We start from the raw sequence: 21,705 nt of genomic DNA, 5'->3' as shown, positions 1-21,705 counted from the left end.
AAAACGGACGTCGAAAACGACTTTTTCAGGATTTTCAAAGTGCTCTCATTCCCTTAGTTGTGCTCGGATTCTGTTATAACCCGGTGTTTTCGTAATCTAGATGATCAGAATAAGACGCTGGTATACTTAGTTTGATTTCGAAAAAAATCAATTTTTGGTGAAAAAATTCGATACGGGGGGGTATACCCGAAAAATGAAAAAACCCAAACTTTGAAGGCCTATATTTCGGCTTCTATGGCCACTATCGGGAAAATTCTAACGGGTTTGTCTTAGTAATAGATGTTCTATTTAATGTGAGATGATCATGACCCATCTAATTCTTGCTATAACTGGTAAAACTTACTTACTTAACTTATAACTGGTAAAACTATTTAATATATTATAATGAATATAAATTAAAGCCAAATATGTTCGGTATGCGATCGAAAGCCGCATATTCTCTTCCCAATTAGACCGTTAAAGTAAAGTTCGAAGTCCACGCCCGCATATATCATAATTAAGCCGTGTTTACAATAGAATTACGCTGGATGGTGTTCCGTAATTTTTTTGACGTCCTAATTACAGATCGATCGTCGCCGATAGCGATTCAAGAGCTTTAATTATCTCTCCAAAACGGGCGCTTCAAAATTATCGCTCGCCGATGTTTTCCGGATATCTATACCCCACTATTAAATCGCCGTCTATACTTTAGGTTTTTCGGATATAATAGTTTCGGTCTACTTTTTTTTTTTCATTCTACAGGGTGATTCAAAAGTAAGCGGCATCCTTTACCTTGTATAAAAAAAAGTCCTACTAACATGGATCCGGAAACGCTTCCTAAGGGAGTTTAATAAGATACCAAATGCATGTACGTTTTGCTCATATTTAATTATTTCCCTGTATTTGCATAAAACTACGGAAAATGTTAAAATATGCTTTATATAAATATAAAAATAATATATATAAATGCGAAATATAAAATATGTATAATGTCACTGAAAGGAAACTATAATACCATTGGATCCCAATAAGTGAAACAATCTAATAACATGCCAAGGTGTTCGCTCAGATAATTGCCCGGCAAAAGTAATTTTGATTGATTTAAAGTTATTACGGTACGTATTCGCGCAAATTGCTTTGGACAACGTTAATTTGTTTTTGCGATAATTAAATCTTGTCATAGGGCTCCATTTGACTCGTTTTTATAATAATAATAATAATAATAGTGTTTATTTACGATGATTTCCAATCTATGTACAGCCAAATACATAAAAACAATTATAAATATAAATAAATACGCCCTGAAGTGGTAAAGTTTGTTAGGGCAAGAAAAAAAAACAAAATCCGTGAAAAGTCCATATCGAGTATTAACATCACATTCGGTTTAGCGTTCATATTTTCCACAACTTTATATTTCGGGATTCTACGTAAGTTAAGGGCAATTAACCTAATTAACTAACTAGAGCTAGTAACATTTTATGCTGACACAGAACATGTAACACATTTATACCTAATGATTGTTAAAATTATTTAGAGCATGTTTCTACTTACAAAGCATATGAAATGTTTGCTATATTTTTCAAAAATCCAGTTATTTAATTTTTTTTAAAGGATGTCTCATTACTTATTAAGAGTTTTAGGGTTTAGAATTACATCCAAGTTTTTAAGATAACAGTCTCTTGCACTTCCCCAACCAATTATTTTGTATTTTAACACAGATTGATCTAGGGCATAATAAATTATTTCAATAATAAATCAGTTTATTTACAATAATGAAAAAAATATTACAAAATGATTAATTTCAATTTACCAGTAAATAAACAATAAGCACAGAAGTAGTAGTATACTACTTGTACGTGTTTACATAATAATAATAATAATAAAACGTAGATAAAAATAACGAATAATAATAACAACAATTTGTTCCCGGACTTAGGTCGCACAGCTGCAGGTAATTTAGATTTTGACGAGTTCAGTAATAAATGTCTTTTTTTTTAGGATTTGGGTCATTTCTGTTTATGTCTTGTTCAAGGGTTTTTTTTTGCAATAATTCAATTTCCGAGATCTGCAATTTCTTAGTTTAGTTATCCTATGTATTATTTATTAAGTTATTAAATCTTTCTCTGCCCATCTGATGTATTAAGCTTGTCAACTTTGAATATTATTGAGCAAATCTGGTTACAAGGTACCTAGTTTTTGTAATTACAGAGTTTATTTATTTATTATATTTATAGTTTTATTTTTTACATCTGTCGGTTTTATCTTGGGTGACTATCTATCATCATAATACCGAGATGGACAATTTTGGAGATTGTGATGTTTCCATTTATTTCTAGGGTGGAAAAATTTAGCAAAGTATGAGAATAGGATGTAAATGGCAAAAAATTTGTTTCGTGCTCATTTAGTTTTAATTTGTTTTCGATCCAAGACATCCACGACTTTCCTTTATATAAGATAACAGTATCGTCGGCAAAACTAATTATATGTCCACATGATGGTACTTGTAAAAGACTATTTATATACGAAATGAATAAGACCGGTCCCTGTACTGTTCCCCGAGGTACCTAGCAGGTGATAGTCCTTGTACTACTTTTAAATCCTTCAATATTAACAAACTGGGACCTGTTTCCTATTTAAGAGATTCCAAGCAGTTGCTTGTATGCCCAATTTCTCCTTGAAAAAGTCTCTGTATATGACATCAACCTGTTGTACCTTCTCCAGGGCATAATCTCATATAGAAACAATTTTTTAACAGTAGAATAAGACCATATCAATCACCCAATGGCCGTAATATTTTCATTGTTTTAGAAGTTTTATTTGTACTTTTTACAATAATTTAATTCTGCATTTTAAATATAAAAGTGACGTATAACTCATTATGAATTCGTCATAACAATACAGATTTTACTTGAAATCTTTATCACACTAATATTCAAACATGTACAGGGTGTCCCAAATTCGAGGGTGACCATTGGAATCTCGGAAACCGTAAGTTAGGATACATTTTCATTGAATTAGTTAAAAAAAAAATTATATTAAATACAGAGTATTTTATAGCTTCAGTTTATACAGGGTGTGCCAACAAGGTGTACGGCTAAGATAGCGCCTTAACTATACGAGGTAGAGCAAAAAGGTCTACAGCAAAGCTGTAGGGTTGACAAAAACCTACGAACTAAAAATATTTTTATGTATACTGGGTGTGTCACAAAAAAGTTACTATAAAATATGATTTTTTTTAAAATGGTACGCCCTGCATATTATGGTACTTAAATGTGAGGCAAAAAGAGTACTTTACTTTGGTATAATGTTTTTAAAATTTCCGTGCGGCGTTGCAACGTAATTAATTTTTTATGTTATTTTTTGCCTTTTAGAGGGTTCGTTTAAAAAATCATATTTAACTTAAAATTTATTCTGCGCCTATGAAACTTGTACCACAGTTAGTCTAGGGTACTTCCTCTAGGCTGACTAAGATAATTTGTAATTTTTTAATACAGGGTGTTTTTAAAGAACTTTCAAACTTGCTGAAATTAAATACGCAATATCTCAAATTTTTCAAATGGAACACCCTGTATATTTTTATCTAATTAAGTTTGTCCCTCAAGTACCTTCATTTTTTATTTAATATGTCCTATAGCTAAACCAAGTACTTTTTGAGATATTTTAACTTTTCTTGTAAAATACTATGCATAAAACGGGTATTCTTTAAGTTTTGATCAAGATTGATAGACTTAGAAACATTGGTTTAAACGTCAAATAATAATTGTCAGATTATTAGTTTTATGACAGCAGTAGACAAGATCAATGTTTTTTCTTCAAAAACCATTTTAGAAATTATTATCAGTGAGTTAGTTAATCGATTTTTAATTTTTATTGTTCATTTTGTAATCAATATGAATTTTCCTCGTGAGGAATTTGTTGATATGATATATGCCCTTGGAGCTGCTGAAAGAAATATCCTTTTGGCATCTAGAATTTATGCGCAACTTTATCCTGAAAGGAGACATCCCCAAGCACAAGTGCTTCAAAAACTAAAAGAAAGATTTGAGAGAACAGGAAGTGTAATTTATGAAAAACATGAACGGGTGAAGCCAGTTACAAATGAGGAAAACAGGATGACAGTAGCTTTAAGTGTCGTTGAAGATCCTCATAAAAGCGTTAGGCAGCTTGCTAAAGAATTACCCTTTAGTGCAGCATCAATATCTCGCATGCTTCGAAGCGAAAAATTCCATCCTTACCATATTCAATTGTTGCAGGAATTATTTTTTAATTTTGTGCTTTTTTCGGATGAAGCTACATTCCATAATAATGGCAGTGTTAATAAACATAATTTTCATTATTAAGACACCAGCAATCCATTCTTCAGCCGAGAAATTCATCATCAACATAGATAATCGCTTATAATGTTTGGGCAGGAATAATAGGACATTACGTTATTGGACCGCACTTTTTTAATGGACATCTTACAGGTGAAATGTATTTAAACTTTTTACAAAACGATTTTAATGTCCTTCTACAAACGTTGCCTGACCATGTTCGAGATAGGCTTTGGTTTCAGCTTGACGGCGCTCCAGCTCATTATAGCCATGCTGTTAGAAATTTTTTAAATGAGCATTTTGATGACCGGTCGATAGGGAGAGGTGGGCCGGTCCCTTGGCCCGCAAGGTCCCCAGATTTGACCAAACTGGATTTTTTCTTGTGGGGATATGTGAAGGAAAAAGTCTATCAAACAACTCCTACCACAAGTGAAAATATGAAAAATATAATTCGGGAGATTTTTCAAACAGTCACGCCAATTATGTTGGAAAAGGTTAATGACTCGTTCTCAAAAAGGGTAAACGCTTGCGTAGAAAATTTAGGAGGTCATATTGAACACAATTTATAATAATTGTAATTGATCTTAAAAATTTCAAATTAGTGTAACGATGTACATTTATGCAAAAATACGTAAGTACCTACCTAGTATGTAATTTAAATTTGCTGTTTTTTTTTAGCAGTTTAGGTGAATAATTGTGTTGGTTAAGTATGTAATATTAATAATTGTAGAAAAAGTAATAATTCTAATTCTTCAATAATTTTTTCTAAGCAATCTCGATCAAAACTTAAAGAATACCCGTTTTATGCATAGTATTTTAGAGAAAAGTTAAAATATCTCAAAAAGTACTTAATTTAGCTATAGGACATATTAAATAAAAAATGAAGGTATGTGAGGGACAAACTTAATTAGATAAAAATATATAGGGTGTTTCATTTGAAAAATTTGAGATATTACGTATTTAATTTCAGCAAGTTTGAAAGTTCTTTAAAAACACCCTGTATTAAAAAATTACAAATTATCATAGTCAGTCTAGAGGAGGTACCCTAGACTAACTGTGGTACAAGTTTCATAGGCGCAGAATAAATTTTAAGTAAATTATGATTTTTTTAAACGAACCCTCTAAAAGGCAAAAAATAACATAAAAAAATTAATTACGTTGCAACGCCGCACGGAAATTTTAAAAAACGTTATACCAAAGTAAAGTACTCTTTTTGCCTCACATTTTAGTACCATAATATATAGGGCGTACCGTTTAAAAAAAATCATATTTTATAGTAACTTTTTTGTGACACACCCAGTATACATAAAAATATTTTTAGTTCGTAGGTTTTTGTCAACCCTACAACTTTGCTGTAGAACTTTTTGCTCTACCTCGTATAGTTAAGACGCTATCTTAGCCGTACACCTTGTTGGCACACCCTGTATAAAATCAATTTATTTGGAAATCCCATTGATATATCTTTCTCTCTTGCACTCATAGAGTTCTTATGGGAAGTACTAGAAGGAGTAATCGGACATGCAAGTGCAATACCTCATTTTAAAGGCAATTAAAAATACTTTTTAGAAATGAGAAAATTTTATATGGCGCCCATAAGAAAAAATCAAGTTAATGATAATCGGAAAAAAACGAAACGTCGGGTTAATTTTTTTTTGCGTCATGTTGTAATACATAAAAAGTGGTAATGAAAAACTGTTTTTAATTTTCCGATATCTCTTTAAATAAAGTCGGTAGAAGGTATAAACGATTTTGACAAATTTCGGTTTTTTTCGGAACTATTAGGAATTTAACAATTTTTTAAACGTAATTTTATTAAGTTCCAAATTGCGCAACTTTACCTCCGTTTAACCGACCCTGTAACTCTTACGGTTTCCGAGTCACCCTCCAATTTGGGACACCCTATACAGGTACACTTTTTTAAAGTAAAACAACCTGTTCAGTTAAATTAAGTGAGTGAGCCTAAGTTCTCTGAAGGGTTAAATTACCACAAAAAAGTTCTGGTCTTAAGAGATTCTTAGCTTGATTCTAAATAATTAATTCTTTGATCGAACAATTTTTTTGCTGAATCACAAATGTTTATTGTTCCCTCCGTGTTATTAATTCCACTAGGCGAAGACCTTGGGCGCGCATGCATATAGTACTGTATATACGGTTATTACAACCTTTTCCGCACTATTAATTTTCGGTACAATACGAAACGCTCTTTGACCAGAAAAACCTTTTACCGCTGACACTACTAAAATTCACATGATTGAATTAAATAATTTCGGTCTTTTTTTTTGAGAATAAAAATTAATAAGAAGTTGCTATGTACGTATATCAGTCAAGTTGGTGGTGCGTTAATGAGCGGAAGTGTGGGTGAAGGCGGCGCAAGTTCATTGTCGGGCAGTTTCCGGTACTATAAGTCAGTAGCGTTCGTGTAATTTTGCCTTTTTTTTAACGTTAATAGCAAAAGTAGTAAAGAAAAGGCTGTGAGTGCTCTCATGTCATCGATTGGCACAAACATCATATATTAGTGAAGAAATGGTCCATACTTGCAATGGACTCGTAGGTTAAGGTAAAATAAAAGAATGTAAATAAATTAAATTAAAAAAAAAATACAATAATAACAAGTAGGTTGGTGACATGGAATCAAACCATGGGGCGTATATCCAATACCAATTTTAAGCCTTTTATCCCCTGATGATAGACACTGTATCCGAAACATGTAGGGAATTTTAAATGACTAAATGCTTAATAAATAATTGTAGGGAGGCTGCAGGATTTTCATTTTACCTTAACATCATATATTATTATTGTAGAATATACGTATATTATAGACGATTCTGTTTACAAAGAGAAGAAAGCTTCAGCATTTAAAAAATTGACACAGGATTTACATAACTAGTATTTAAGCACGATCACTACACTTCAAATATTTGATGAAATTCTTCTGCAAAATCACTGTTTTTCCTACATATTATCTAATTTAATAGCGTTGTTTTCACACTAAATATTTATGTATAAAATTATATCAAATTAAAATAAATAGTGGTAATGAATTAAATATTAAATATATTTTCTGCAAAAAATATTGTTTTTTATCAACACAACCCTTGACCCCCCACCCACCCCACTCATTTACCCAGTAAGAAATTCTTTGGAAAATCACCGTTTTTCGTCCATAATATCCAATCTAATAGCTCTGTTTTTGTATTAAATATTTATCAATATACCTATATATAATTATATTAAATTTAAATAAACTTAATTTCACTATTAAAAAAAATTAAAGAAATTAATTTCTTTTAATTTTATCCAATAATTATAGTTGAAGAACAACCAAAAATGTACATGCGGTGCAACCCAAAAATAAACGTTTAATTATCGTGTATTACTTGGGTGAATAATAGTCTGAGCTATACTCGAAACTCGACTCAACAAACCAAACGCTCCCCATCACTGTCTTCTCGATACCAATCTAACATTTAGATACGCGGTGAGGCAAGCAAGGCACATCCTGAAATTTAAGAGTTAATATGTAGATGAGTTCGGCCTGGTAAAATGCATAAAACGATAATAATAAAATGGCAAATTCGCGGATAATACGACGCCCCATTGTTCGGAATAATCGCGACGTGAAATCGCGGTAAAAAAAACACACACACACAAAAGAACATCCCGGGCGCGTGTTAATTGTTAATTAAAGGAAATTTAGTCCGGGAGAATTGAAAATTTTCGTCTATTTAAAAAAAAAATTAATAAAGGCGCAACTGCAATAACATAAAAGCCCTTGAAATTCCCCGATGCTACTTAGTATTTATGTTATTCAAAAGGCATCGGTAAAATTTAAATAAAAAGCCACTAATCGCTTAAACAAATTTTCACTCTCACTCGGCATATTGCTGCGTTCTCGAGCGATGGTTTTCAAGCAGAATTGACTCTGGAAAAATGGTTACATATAATATGATTTTTCAACAACAATTTTTCAGTAAAGTACGGTATGCAGATAACACAATCGTGACAGCAGATAATATGACTGACGTCCAAATTGGAATTCACGACCAACGTCAAAATTCGTAGTGATCATCCGCAAATTAGCTCATTCATAAAAGTCTCTGACTTCAACCTCAGAATAAGATTTACAAAATATGTTACGTACTCCTCTATGGTATGGAAGGCTGATGCATATGTGGTGCTATTGAAGAATCTTGAAGAGCAAGAAAAACCAACGAGGATAAAAGGAAGAGAATTGCTGGACCCCTGAGATATGTGTTGCGCAATGCAAAGCATCATTTGCTTAAATAGAAGGAGAAAGGGTTTAGCCAGAAAAATGATGCTCCACAGGAGAATTAACTCACATAAGAAAAAAATAGTAAACATTAATTAATAAATATTAGCAGAAGAAAATCAGATTTTTGATCCGGGTTAATAATTTAAATTAGCTAACCACTCAAGCAAACACGTAAAACCACCATAAAATGTTTAACGCGTTAATGACAACGTCAAACAATATTTCGGGAATGGGTCCATTAGCGCTTCTTATTTATTTTCTGTGTGTTTAGGACGCACGTTAAATTGTCCATCCATCATAAAACGATTGGGGCAACATTAACGCTTTAAAACAATGAGAGATGTGTACATAACACTTTAAAAGGTTTTTTGTTTTTAAACAGAAATAGCCCTGAAGATGGCCTGAATTAAAGTCGAAACATCGGGGCGTGTGAGGTCTTAAGCCTACGACACTTTTTGTGCAAAAACAAATTATGGATTATTAATTATTCCAAGAGGCCTGAGATACGTGAGAAGTGAGGTTAAATACTTAATAAAAAATGGTACTAAAAGCCATAAAAAATTATGTCAAATGCCTGTAATAAATAATAGTATACCTTAAGAGCCTGGAATACTAGAAAAATGAGTCTAAAGTATTAGAAAAATTGATTCAAAAGCCTGGACCAGTCATCAAAAATTATACCAAATGCCTGGAAGATATCAAAAATTACATAAAATAAAAGTTTATTTCCAGTGTTTTAAAAGCATTTAAATGGCGTCAAATGCCTAAGAAAGGGGAAAAATGACTCCAGAAGCCTGGAAAAATTACAAAGAAAGACTCCATTAGCTATAAAAGAAAATTCCAAATCCTTGGAAGGTATTAAAAATTACCTATTCCAAGAACCTGGAAAATAAGCAAAAATTAAGAGGAAATTATTTTTAATTTCCTATAAAATTAAATCCTGTCCGGATTGCCTGGAATAGAACGAAAAATGATAAAACATCCTAGAAAACCTGAAAAAATTATTCCAATTACCTGAAGTATGTTAATAAACAAATGGTAAGATGGTTTTTTTGAACAGAAATAGCCCTGAAGATGGCCTGAATTAAAGTCGAAACATCGGGCATTTGAGGTCTTAACCCTACTACACTTTTTATGCAAAAACAAATCATGGATTATCAATTATTCCAAGAGCCCTGAGATACGTGAGAAGTGAGGTTAATAAAAAATATTACTAAGAGCCATAAAAAGTTAAATCAAATGCCTGGAATAAATAATAGTTTACCATAAGAGCCTGGAATACTGGAAAAATTAATCTAAATGCCTAAAGTATTGGAAAAATTGATCCAAAAGCCTGGACCAGTGATGAAAAATTATGCCAAATGCCTGGAAGATATCAAAAAGTACATAAAATGAAAATTTAATTCCAGTGTTTTAAAATGGTGTCAAATGCCTAAGAAAGGGGGGAAAAATGACTCCAGAAGCCTGGAAAATTTACAAAGAAGGACTCCATAAGCTATAAGAGGAAATTCTAAATGCCTGGAAGGTATTAAAAATTACCTATTCCAAAAACCTGGAAAATATGCAAAAATTACGAGGAAATTATTTTTAATTTCCTGGAAAGTTAAATCCTGTCCGGATTGCCTGGAATAGAACGAAAAATGATAAAACATCCTGGAAAACCTGAAAAAATTATTCCAATTACCTGAACTATGTTAATAAATAAATGGTATATTAACGTTAAAAAAAGTAAATATTAAATAACATAAACTCAATTTTTATAATTATTTTTTAATAACGAGACTTATAAGATGGTTTTTTTGAACAGAAATAGACCTGAAGATGGCCTGAATTAAAGTTGAAACATCGGGCGTTTAAGGTCTTAACCCTACTACACTTTTTATGCAAAAACAAATTATGAATTATTATCAGTGTCTTAGAACCATAAATTCGGCTAATACTGCAAAAAATGTTGAGAATTTCAAAATAGCATTAGTTATTTTCTCGCAAATAAAAGATGAAATATTTGAACCAATGAACTGTTTATTACTATAAATTTTTAATAGTGAATCGCTTTAAATTGCATAAATTTTCTTGCCATATAAATAATGGGTAACACTATTAGGAAATCACACCTCATCAGAGTTTAAGTCGATAAAATGTCAATTATTACACACATTTTTGCTTATTAAGCGAATAATAGGTCAATCCGTCAACCATTTTTTTTTTTTTGAAAAAGAAGGTTGGTTTGTTTTGAAATGGAAGCCTTGTAAGTATAGTAGTTGTGACGTTATTCATTACTTGGTGAGTTTTATTGCTGACCCTGCTCTTCCCTTAAACTAGCAACACATTTTCGCATTTTCCTTTTGTCCTCGGATTATTAGGTCACTTCCTGGTTCTGCTTCAAAAAAATGGACTCAATGGCAGTAATCTTTGATATATTCTCACAACATACAAAACTTCCTTATGACCCCATATATTTTTAAACAAAATGTGCTCCCTAAATAAAGCCATTTAAACGATCAAGGAAGTACGGGAAGGGGGTGAAGGGAGGGACGCCTTCAAGCAGCGATCTAATAAAAGCATTAAAAAGTTTCCAGTCTTCCCGTGCTCCCTGGATTGAGTCAACTCGATTTTTGCTTCCAAAAAAAAAGTTGCATTAAGTTCGCCCTCAACTTTTTCGACGTCTTTAAGTCCCGCAAAGTTTCGCGAACTCATGTCGGCCGCGTATGAGAAGAAGAACCAATCGGAATTAAAAAGAAATTTAAAGGAAAAATCTTAGTTTGGTAAATAACAAAAGTTCGTTTCGCGTTTACCGGTAATACAAAATGGGGCACTTGCAGTTGATCTTTAACGGTTCCGTTAAGTTTATAATTGAAGAACGTCTGTCTTAAGCCGTTAAAGTTTTATTAATTTTTTCCAGCAGAATCCTGTTTTACCACAGTAACTGGCAACCAACAAAGTAATCCTGATAGACCTTGATTCCATTCAGAGATTAGAAGTCGTTTCTGCCTTATCTTAGGCAGTCGAAGTTTAATTGTTTTAGGTACATAAGGAAATTTCTGATTATTTCCACGCAGCTGAAGTTGCTATGAACTTCTTTCTGGAATATGAAGTAGTTTCTGATTACTTTCTAATAGTGAGTTATTCCAGAAACTATATGCAAAAGAACATGGAGTCAAGAACCTACAACTTTATTCCAGCAACTGAATTGTTGAATTCTTGTGCTTATTCCTCATTGTTTTATTTTCCTTATATTTCACATTGTTTGAAGTGCTTTATTAATGACCCAATTATGTATCTTGCTTTGACTTACGTCAAGAATTTAAAATTTTATTCAAAGCACTTGAAACCATTGAGAATGAATAAACCCTGAATCCATCTGTTAAGTAGTTTTAGTCGTCTCTAGTCTATTCCAGGATTTCAGATCTTTCAAAGCTTTATAAAGACATTTCAGGTTCTTTTAGACTAATTGGGAATTATTAGAGAAACTTTAGATACCGGAATGTAACGTTAAGAGTGGATGGAAGTTATGGGTGCAAGTATCATTATCTCTGGAATTTGACGTAGCTTCTAGCGTATTGAAAGTTATTTTTGATTCCAGGTTTTTGGACTGAATTTTGGGTTTTTTCCAGGCACTTGGGATTAATTGTCATGTTTCAAGTAGACAAAATAATTTTTGATTTTTTCCAGCGCTCTTAGATATAAAAATCAAAGGAATTCCATAATTCACTCATTTAAAGATGTTTTGCATTTTATTGGAAGGATAACGATAACCTTCCTTAACTTAAATTTAAATTCAGTTAATTAGTTTATTTTGGTATTTAATACAAACTGGAACGTTCAACAACACCGCGGCACTAAATGGTGCCTGCACGCCAACCTTGAAAAATAATTTGACCCTTAGGAGGCGTGGCTAATACACCGTTAACTGCGCAATCATGGTTGTTTTGGATCAAAAATTGGCGGAAAATTTGAATCCCACTACGTAATTTATTATTACAATTTCGGAATTCCTTAAATTTTATTATAATTTAGTTGAAACTCGAACACCGTCGGACTGAATTCTGTCCGTACGCTAACCTCGAAATTGCCTTTGACAGTTAGTTATATTTAGTGCAGCGCCATCTTTATTAATTATTCCAAGAGCCCTGAGATACGTGAGAAGTGAGGTTAATAAAAAATGTTACTAAGAGCCATAAAAAGTTAAGTCAAATGCCTGGAATAAATCATAGTGTACCTTAAGAGCCTGGAATACTGGAAAAATTAGTCTAAATGCCTAAAGTATTGGAAGGAAAAATTAATCCAAAAGCCTGAACCAGTGATGAAAAATTATACCAAATGCCTGGAAGATATCAAAAATTACATAAAATAAAGTTTATTTCCAGTGTTTTAAATGCATTTAAATGGCGTCAAATGTCTAAGAAAGGTGAAAAATGACTCCAGAAGCCTGGAAAATTTACAAAGAGAGTCCATAAGCTATAAAAGAAAATTCCAAATGCCTGGAAGGTATTAAAAATTACCTATTCCAAGAACCTGGAAAATATGCAAAAATTATAAAACGTCCTGGAAAACCTAAAAAAAATATTCCAATTACCTGAACTATGTTAATAAATAAATGGTATATTAGTTGATTTCTATTAATTGTTTTTTCTTATTATTGCAACGTCTTCAGTCAGTGGATTAAGTCAAGAAAATAAACGCCAAAAAATAAATGAATTCTTGATCTAGTATAGGATTCAAATCCCTTTGTAGATCTTGTAATATTTAACCACATAACATTCAAGTTATTTAAGATATTTTTGTTATTTTTTTACAGTATTTTAGAAAGCACTCTTGAGCTGCATTTAATGAAAAAATTATCATTCTAGCTTAAAAATTAGGTTAACTAGAGACGTTTTGACGATTACTTGAAAACCTTTTGAGGTATTCAAAAATTAGTTTATATAAATTGAAGAATTTTAAATGCCTGGAAGGCACCACTTGATAAATTTAATTGTTACATTAATTTTTTTTTGAACGAGACCCCCTTGTATATTTTCATTGCAAAATGCATATAGGAAATGTATTTCATTTATTACAACGCACTATTGAAACAGGACTAGTGACGCATCCTGGCAGCATTGGGACGCAACAAATTGGTTTTTTAACTGTTTGAAACCCTCTTCTATTGGATTAAATCTATTATAAAATATTGTCGAAATAATTTGAATATTAATAATAATAACCACCAAGCCTTGCAAAAGGTGTACAAAACAAACAAGACGATAAACTGATAATTGACCATCAATACGTAGACGCTGCCTCGTTTTAAATATGTCAGATAGTCTATATATGTAGGTGTGCCATTTTGATTATACAATTCGAAAACGAGGCGGAACTAGAAAAGTGATCGTGTTATAATTTATAGGAAAAATAACAGTAATTTATCGATTAATATATAAAGAAACGACTTACCATGAAAACCATAAGAATCCTGTCCCGATCTGTTTTTTTAACTTGTTCCTGAGGCACTCGAGTCAAAAAAAAAATAAACACAAAACACGCGATTTGAAATCTGGTGAACGTTTAGTTTATGATTCTAAGGAAATAGTGATACTGGTACTGTTTGCAATTACTGGCCTTTGATATAGCAGGTATCTGAAATAGAAGGACAAGATGAGAAGTAGGTAGTTTTTTAGGTATAATTTAATTAATTATGATGTAGTAGTATAATACTAAGCGGGAATTATTATATAATTTTTGATGAAAAATTTAGGAAAAGTGAAAAACTTTGATAGCCGTTGTTTTCATACTCTCGGTCTTCTAAATCCATTAAGACGATCCGCGCATTTATAGCTCTAATAGTTTTCGAAATAAAGCATCAATTTCGTCATAAATAATATTCACTTCTATTTCGTTGATTAGTTCGTAAATCGCAATTAAAAAGCAGGTACAACGTATAAGCAAATTACGGTGCACGAGTCACGACGTTCAAACTCCTATTTGGAATTAACGCAGATCATTAACAATTTTGAATGATGTGGGAATTCCCGCCCCCCTAAAAAACTGGCTTTTAATGCATCATTAGTTGTCGATTCAAATGTGTACACTTTCATCTGTGTCCGACTTTCTGTACTCACTTTATCTGTGGTGATGGTGGTTTTTTTCATACATATCATGCTTATTAAAAAATATTTTCCCTATTTAGTTCTGCGCTATTTCCTTGATTTTTCCTCCTTTAAAATTTTCCCGGGTGCCGAATTCAATGACAGAATGTCAAAATGCCACAAAAATTTCATATGGCTCAGTTTTATATAGTTTAATTGACAAAATGTTTTTTTTTTCATTTTTTTGGGGGTTTTAAGCCTTAAAATGCTAATTATCTTATGCTGCTGAGATGAATTTAAAGGTCGAAAAAATAGACTTTAAAATTCATTAAGTAGCCATAATAATATTTGTCTTTCCAGTCTTATCGTGGACATTAATTTGAAAAAAATATATATATAAATAAACTTACTAATCTCTATTTAAACCATAATAAATCCGTGCTGTAGTATGTACATAAAACCGCAAAACCCGATACAGAAAAAAAATCACTCATCGACCGTATTTACGTGATGCTATATATATTTTTTTTATTTATCGCGAATAGTGCATATCCGGTAAATTATATAAAAAAAGGGCGTGGTGGTATAGGAACTCAGATTCTCACACAAACTAAATAGAGATGATGAATTTTGCTATAATACGACAACATCAGCGGAGATAAATTCGTTCTTATCTCGCGGTTGTCTCTTATCTCGTTTGGGACACGAGGTTCCCGAATGGATTTAATTTATTTATTTATTTTTTTTCGTTTGGTTGATAGGCGTGTTTTTGTGAGTATTGCAGTATATAGCACAAGAGCACAAATATATCACAATGACTTGTGCTCTATAGCAAGTGATCCATTAACACATCCCTGTCGAGTGTAGTAATTATTTAAAGGACATTTTTCTTATCTACAACTCGAACCTCATTTTGGATTTGGTCAATTTTCAGTTTGTAATATGGACTGTCCATGGTATTCTGAGCATTCTCCTATACAGCCACATCTCTTTTTTTTAATTACGAATTATGCACTTAGATAACCGAATATCTATTGAGTGACAATTCATGTCTCCTAAACTTTAATGAATTAATTTGTGTTTAGAGAGAAATATGTACACTTCCCTGTATGGAGGTATTCCTTGACTTGATGCAAGCTGTTGACTCTGTCAGTTGCATAAAGTTGAAATTTATATTAATAGAGTGTACCTTTGTGTGCTAATGGTACACTTCACGGAACTTCTTTTGACCCAATAAACTTGACAACTTTTTGTTACGGCTTCACCTGATTTTTGCCCATATTTACACAGTTAAATTTTTATACTTTTCCAGGCAAAAATAATCAGAAAATTAATATTTTTCATTTCTTGCCCTTTTCTCATACAGTTTATTTTAAAAATTTAATTTTTTTAATATTCAATTGCCTGGAAGTAGTTAAATTTCTTATTTACGCCTAGGCAGTTGTAGTTATTTTATTTCCATGTTCCAGAAATGTAATTAAAAAAAATCGAGCTATTATCCGTGTTAAATTCAATTTTTTAGCTTAAGTAGTTTTAAATTTGGACATTTTTTTGGAAGCTTCACAACTTAGGTATCTTGCCTGCCTTGATTCAAATAGCTCTTCACTGATGAGCCCTAAAAATCTGAAACTTTCAAGACTAGCAAGAAACATACTAAGCTATTTTCAGTGCAATTTTTAAATTTTTACCTTAAATAGTTTTGAATTTATACGGTCCTAAGTTTACACAAAAAAAGTACAAAACTTAGATCTCTTACCTTATCTACCTTGGCTCAAACAATTTTTCACTGATAGGGTTTAAAAATGTGAGACTTTTAGGATAAGTAGACAGTATAGCTATAAGTCTATTTATTTATTAAATTTAATTTTTTTTAGCCTAAATAGTTTTTAATTTATTCAATTTTAAATTTGGACAAAAAATTTAAAAAAATCTTCATAATTTGACTGCGTTGCCTGTTCAAGCAACACATCATATACTAAAGGATTTTTTGAAAATTTTTGGTTTTGGTATATTTATCCACCGTATATGGTCAAGGTATATATACGTATATCATATACGATTCTGTTAACAAAAGGGAGAATTTCGGCATTTAAAAGAATTGACACAAGATTTACATATCTACACCTCAAAAATGTGTTAAGTCTTCTGAAAAATCACCGTTGTTCGCTGTTTTTACACTTAATATTTATATATAAAATTATATCAATTTTAAATAAACAGTATTAACAAATTAATTATTGAATATTATATATTTTCTGTAAAACACATTGTTTTTCATCAACAAAACCCCTGCCTCCCCACCCACCCCAAACATTTGCTCGGTAAGAAATTTTTTTGAAAAATCATCGTTTTTCGTTCATAATATTAAATAGAACTGCTTTTGTATTAAATATTTAATAATATACATAAACATAATTTTATAAAATTTAAATAAACAAACTGTGTTATTAGATTGGATATTAATGACCAAACCAGCTGTTTTCCATGCATATTAATTTGGGAAAACAGTGATTTTTGAAAACAATTTCTTACTGGTAAATTGTGTGGGGTGGGTGGGGGGCTAAGGGTAGAATTAATAAAAAACGGTTTTTTTGCAGAAAATCATTGCCTGAAAAAAAATGGTTTTTAAGAAAATTATAGGCGATAAAAAATCTATAGTTTTGATATCTAGACTTTTCTCACATAACCTTAAAGTTTTCGAGTAAAACGTGAAAATACCCTATTTTTGGTTTTGGTATATTTATCAACCGTATATAGTCACGGTATATATACGTATATCGTATACGATTCTGGTAACAAAAGGGAGAATTTCGGCATTTAAAAAATTAACACGGGATTTATAAATTATCTAAATTTTAAACTCGATAACTATTAAAATTTTTCTGAAAAATCACCACTTTTTGTCCATATTATCCAATATGGATGCTGTTTTTACACTAAATATTTATATATAAATTTATATCAATTTTAAATAAACAGTAATACTAAATTAATTATTGATTATTATATATTTTCTGCAAAAAACATTGTTTTTCATCAACAAAACCCTTGCTCCCCCACCCACCCCAAACATTTGACCAGTAAGAAATTCTTTTGAAAAATCACCGTTTTTCGTTCATAATATTAAATAGCACTGCTTTTGTATTAAATATTTAATAATATACATAATTATATCAAATTTAAATAAACAAACTGTGTTATTAGATTGGATATTAACGACCAAACCAGCTGTTTTCCATGCATATTAATTTGAAAAACAATGATTTTGGAAAACAATTTCTTACTGGTAAATTGTGTAGGGTGGGTGGGGGGCTAAGGGTAGGATTAATGAAAAACGGTTTTTTTGCATAAAATAATTGCCTGAGAAAAAAATGGTTTTTAAGAAAATTATAGGCGATAAAAAAATCTGTAGTTTTGATATCTATACTTTTCTCACATAACCTTAAAGTTTTCGAGTAAAACGTGAAAATACCCTATTTTTGGTTTTGGTATATTTATCAACCGTATATGGTCACGGTATATATACGTATATCGTATACGATTCTGTTAACAAAAGGGAGAATTTCGGCATTTAAAAAATTGACACGCGATTTATATATTATCTAGATTTTAAACTCGATAACTATTAAAATTCTTCTGAAAAATCACCACTTTTCGTCCATATTATTCAATATGGATGCTGTTTTTACACTAAATATTTATATATCAATTTTAAATAAACAGTAATACTAAATTAATTATTGATTATTATATATTTTTTGCAAAAAACATTATTTTTCATCAACAAAACCCTTGCCCCCCCACCCACCCCAAACATTTGACCAGTAAGAAATTCTTTTGAAAAATCACCGTTTTTCGTTCATAATATTAAATAGAACTGCTTTTGTATTAATTAAATATTTAATAATATACATAATTATATCAAATTGAAATAAACAAACTGTGTTATTAGATTAGATAATAATGACCAAACCAGCTGTTTTCCATGCATATTAATTTGGGAAAACAGTGATTTTTGAAAACAATTTCTTACTGGTAAATTGTGTGGGGTGGGTGGGGGGCTAAGGGTAGAATTAATGAAAAACGGTTTTTTTGTAGAAAATAATTGCCTGAAAAAAAATGGTTTTTAAGAAAGTTATAGGAGATAAAAAATCTATATATACTTTTCTCACATAACCTTAAGGTTTTAGAGTAAAACGTGAAAATACCCTATTTTATTTTTCAAAAGTAAGGCCTATATCGATATGAAAATTGCAGTAGTTGTGCCGATTTTCATCGCAAATAAGTAGAAATTAATTTTTTAAAAATAAGTCATTAAAAAAGAAAGATTAACCATATTGTAGATATCCTGGTATGAAATTTGTATAAAGTGGATTCTGGCCTGATCTGTTAACCTGAGAGCGTTGATTGAATAATAGGTTATATTATTCCTATTATTCAATCAACGCTGAGAGTTTTCCTTGACATCTGAGGAGAATTTCTCTAATAATTGAAGTGAAGAAGAATTCAAACTTTAATGCATAACTTTAAGATAATCAGCTCCAAAAAAAGGAAAATTCGCCGGCTCGGACAAACTGCACCAAGGTCTCAACTCTCTGATTTACTATTGTTATAAAAAAGGGTTTATCGGGTTATTCCGTTAGTAGAAACCATAAAAATAGGATCCTATTTGCCTATACGAAATGCGTTTCTGTTTAGTGGGTTCTTCAGGGCAGTGCAGCCAGTTTTTAAAAAAATTATTAAGTCAAATTGATGGTAATAAATGAAAAAATGTAAAAGTTAGGAAAATTTAACGAAATCTATTTTTTTTAATGTTTACTTCAATTTAAGAAAAAAAAATCGTTTTTTGATTTTTTATTGAAAAAAAAATTCTCTCACAACTTCAGAAAAAAATTCCAAATTTTTGTGAAGTTCATAGGAAATATTCATGAAAAGTGTCCAATAATAAAAGAAGTCACTCTATAGGTAAATATTAAGCTTATACATAATATAGTGCCTTGAAACGTTGAATCTTTAAATGTTTCCTAACATTGTTCGGCCTTTTTTAAAAACTTAGATAACCACATAATTATCATACACATTCACCAAATAAATGACACCTTCTAATGATTAGCGTATTTAACTTAACAGGAAAAAATAAATTTAATTAAACCATTAAAGCGCACCGGGACAGTTTAATGGAGAAAAAGACAAATTAATTACTGAGGCCCTGCAAGCCATAAAATCACTCGGATAAATTTATTACTCAAATATTTCAGCCTTCTTTATGAATTTTTTCTATTCTAATTGTTAGGGTTGAAACCACTTCCAAACTTAAACTTAAAAAAAGCATATTATTATTAAAAAATTGTACCAACCTGAACATTCCCTAAAAAAATCGAGCATCTATATATATATATCCTATTAAATAACAACATGCATAAAACTGGCTTGAATAAATACGTCGATCATAATATTAATTTGATTTAAAAAGTCGACGACGGCGGCGTCGTCGTCGGCGCGCACTTTAAATCGTAACAATGCGTCGGCGTCGTCGGCGCCGGTTTTGGCAACGTCGCTGACGGCGGCGCGGCAACGACTAAAATCATCCGCGTCCGCGTATCATCGTCATAAGGCACCCGTAGATCGGGTTCGGGTTCCCCCCGCCGCCAGTCACTTGCCGTCGGTGCAGGTACCACCGTCCCCCAGGCCACACACACACACCGTCACACTTCACGTTCTATGTGTACCGGGTACCGTCAACTATTTTGCGCTCTTGTCGTTTTATTATTATTAATTAATAGGGGGTGAAAGTTGTCCTGGCAATTCACATGCGTTTGTCATTACACAATGCTCATCTAAAGTGATTACAAAAAATTCGATGCGGGGAGTATTCCCAAAAAATGAAAAAACCCAAACTTTGGAGGTCCATATCTCGGCTTCTATGGGAACTATCGAGAAAACTCCAGAGGTTTTTTCTTAGTTTCGTCGTTCTGAATCCAACGGGACCATCCGCAAGGTCGTAGCTTTTACGATAGCCGAGATATGGCATTTTTGATGCCCATTTTTGGCCTCAAAAACGAGGTCAAAAAATGACTTTTTCCGAATTTTTAAAAGTGCTATAATTTGACTTGCTCTGGTCGAATTCCGTTATAACCCGGTGTTTTTGTAATGTAAGTGATGGGAATAAGCCGCTAATAGGGGTTTCTATAGCAATTTTCGGGTTTCAAGAAAATCGATTTTTCGCATTTTCAAAGCGCTATAACTCCCTTAGTTTTTCTCGAAACTCATTATAACCCGGTGTTTTCGTGTTGTAGGTGATGGGAACAAGCCGCTGGTATAGTTAGCTGAAATTCGAAAAAAATCAATTTTTGGTGAAAAATTCGATACGGGGGGGTATACCCTAAAAATGAAAAATCCCAAACTTTGGAGGTCCATATCTCGGCTTCTATGGGCACTATCGGGAAAATTCCAACGGTTTTGTCTTAGTTTCGTCGTTCTGAATCCAACGAGACCATCCGCAAGGTCGTAGCTTCTACGATAGCCGAGATATGGCATTTTTGATGCCCATTTTTGGCCTCAAAAACGAGGTCAAAAAATGACTTTTTCCGAATTTTTAAAAGTGCTATAATTTGACTTGTTCTGGTCGAATTCCGTTATAACCCGGTGTTTTCGTAATGTAAGTGATGGGAATAAGCCACTAATAGGGGTTTCTATAGCTATTTTCGAATTTTAAGAAAATCGATTTTTCGCATTTTCAAAGCGCTATAACTCCCTTAGTTTTTCTCGAAACTCATTATAACCCGGTGTTTTCGTGTTGTAGGTGATGGGAACAAGCCGCTGGTATAGTTAGCTGAAATTCGAAAAAAATCAATTTTTGGTGAAAAATTCGATACGGGGGGGTATACCCTAAAAATGAAAAATCTCAAACTTTGGAGGTCCATATCTCGGCTTCTATGGGCACTATCGGGAAAATTCCAACGGTTTTGTCTTAGTTTCGTCGTTCTGAATCCAACGAGACCATCCGCAAGGTCGTAGCTTTTACGATAGCCGAGATATGGCATTTTTGATGCCCATTTTTGGCCTCAAAAAC

At 31.9% G+C, this 21,705-nt stretch overlaps 1 protein-coding gene across 3 annotated transcripts in view; it reads right to left on the bottom strand.

The window, feature by feature from the left end:
* Positions 1–20,234, bottom strand: part of LOC126745065 (Krueppel-like factor 7) — a 193,977-nt gene extending 173,743 nt beyond the window's left edge. For 2 of the 3 annotated variants that reach the window (XR_007663420.1, XM_050452754.1), the window contains exons 1-2: positions 19,991–20,234; positions 14,002–14,184 (exon numbers count right to left, since the gene is read on the bottom strand). Coding sequence is in view for 2 of the 3 variants with exons in the window: in XM_050452754.1 (XP_050308711.1) it covers positions 14,002–14,013 (12 nt within the window). In the remaining variant the exon portion in view is untranslated. Of the gene's footprint in view, positions 1–14,001; positions 14,185–15,043; positions 15,255–19,990 lie in introns of those variants that run through there. The other variant, XM_050452756.1, reaches the window with a different exon arrangement.
* Between the last annotated feature and the right edge of the window lie 1,471 nt (positions 20,235–21,705).

The sequence above is a fragment of the Anthonomus grandis genome, chromosome 15 (assembly GCF_022605725.1).
Source record: "Anthonomus grandis grandis chromosome 15, icAntGran1.3, whole genome shotgun sequence".
Lineage (NCBI taxonomy): Eukaryota > Metazoa > Arthropoda > Insecta > Coleoptera > Curculionidae > Anthonomus > Anthonomus grandis.
Note: the sequence above shows the minus strand (reverse complement) of the source record. Positions and strands in the feature narration are given on the sequence as shown.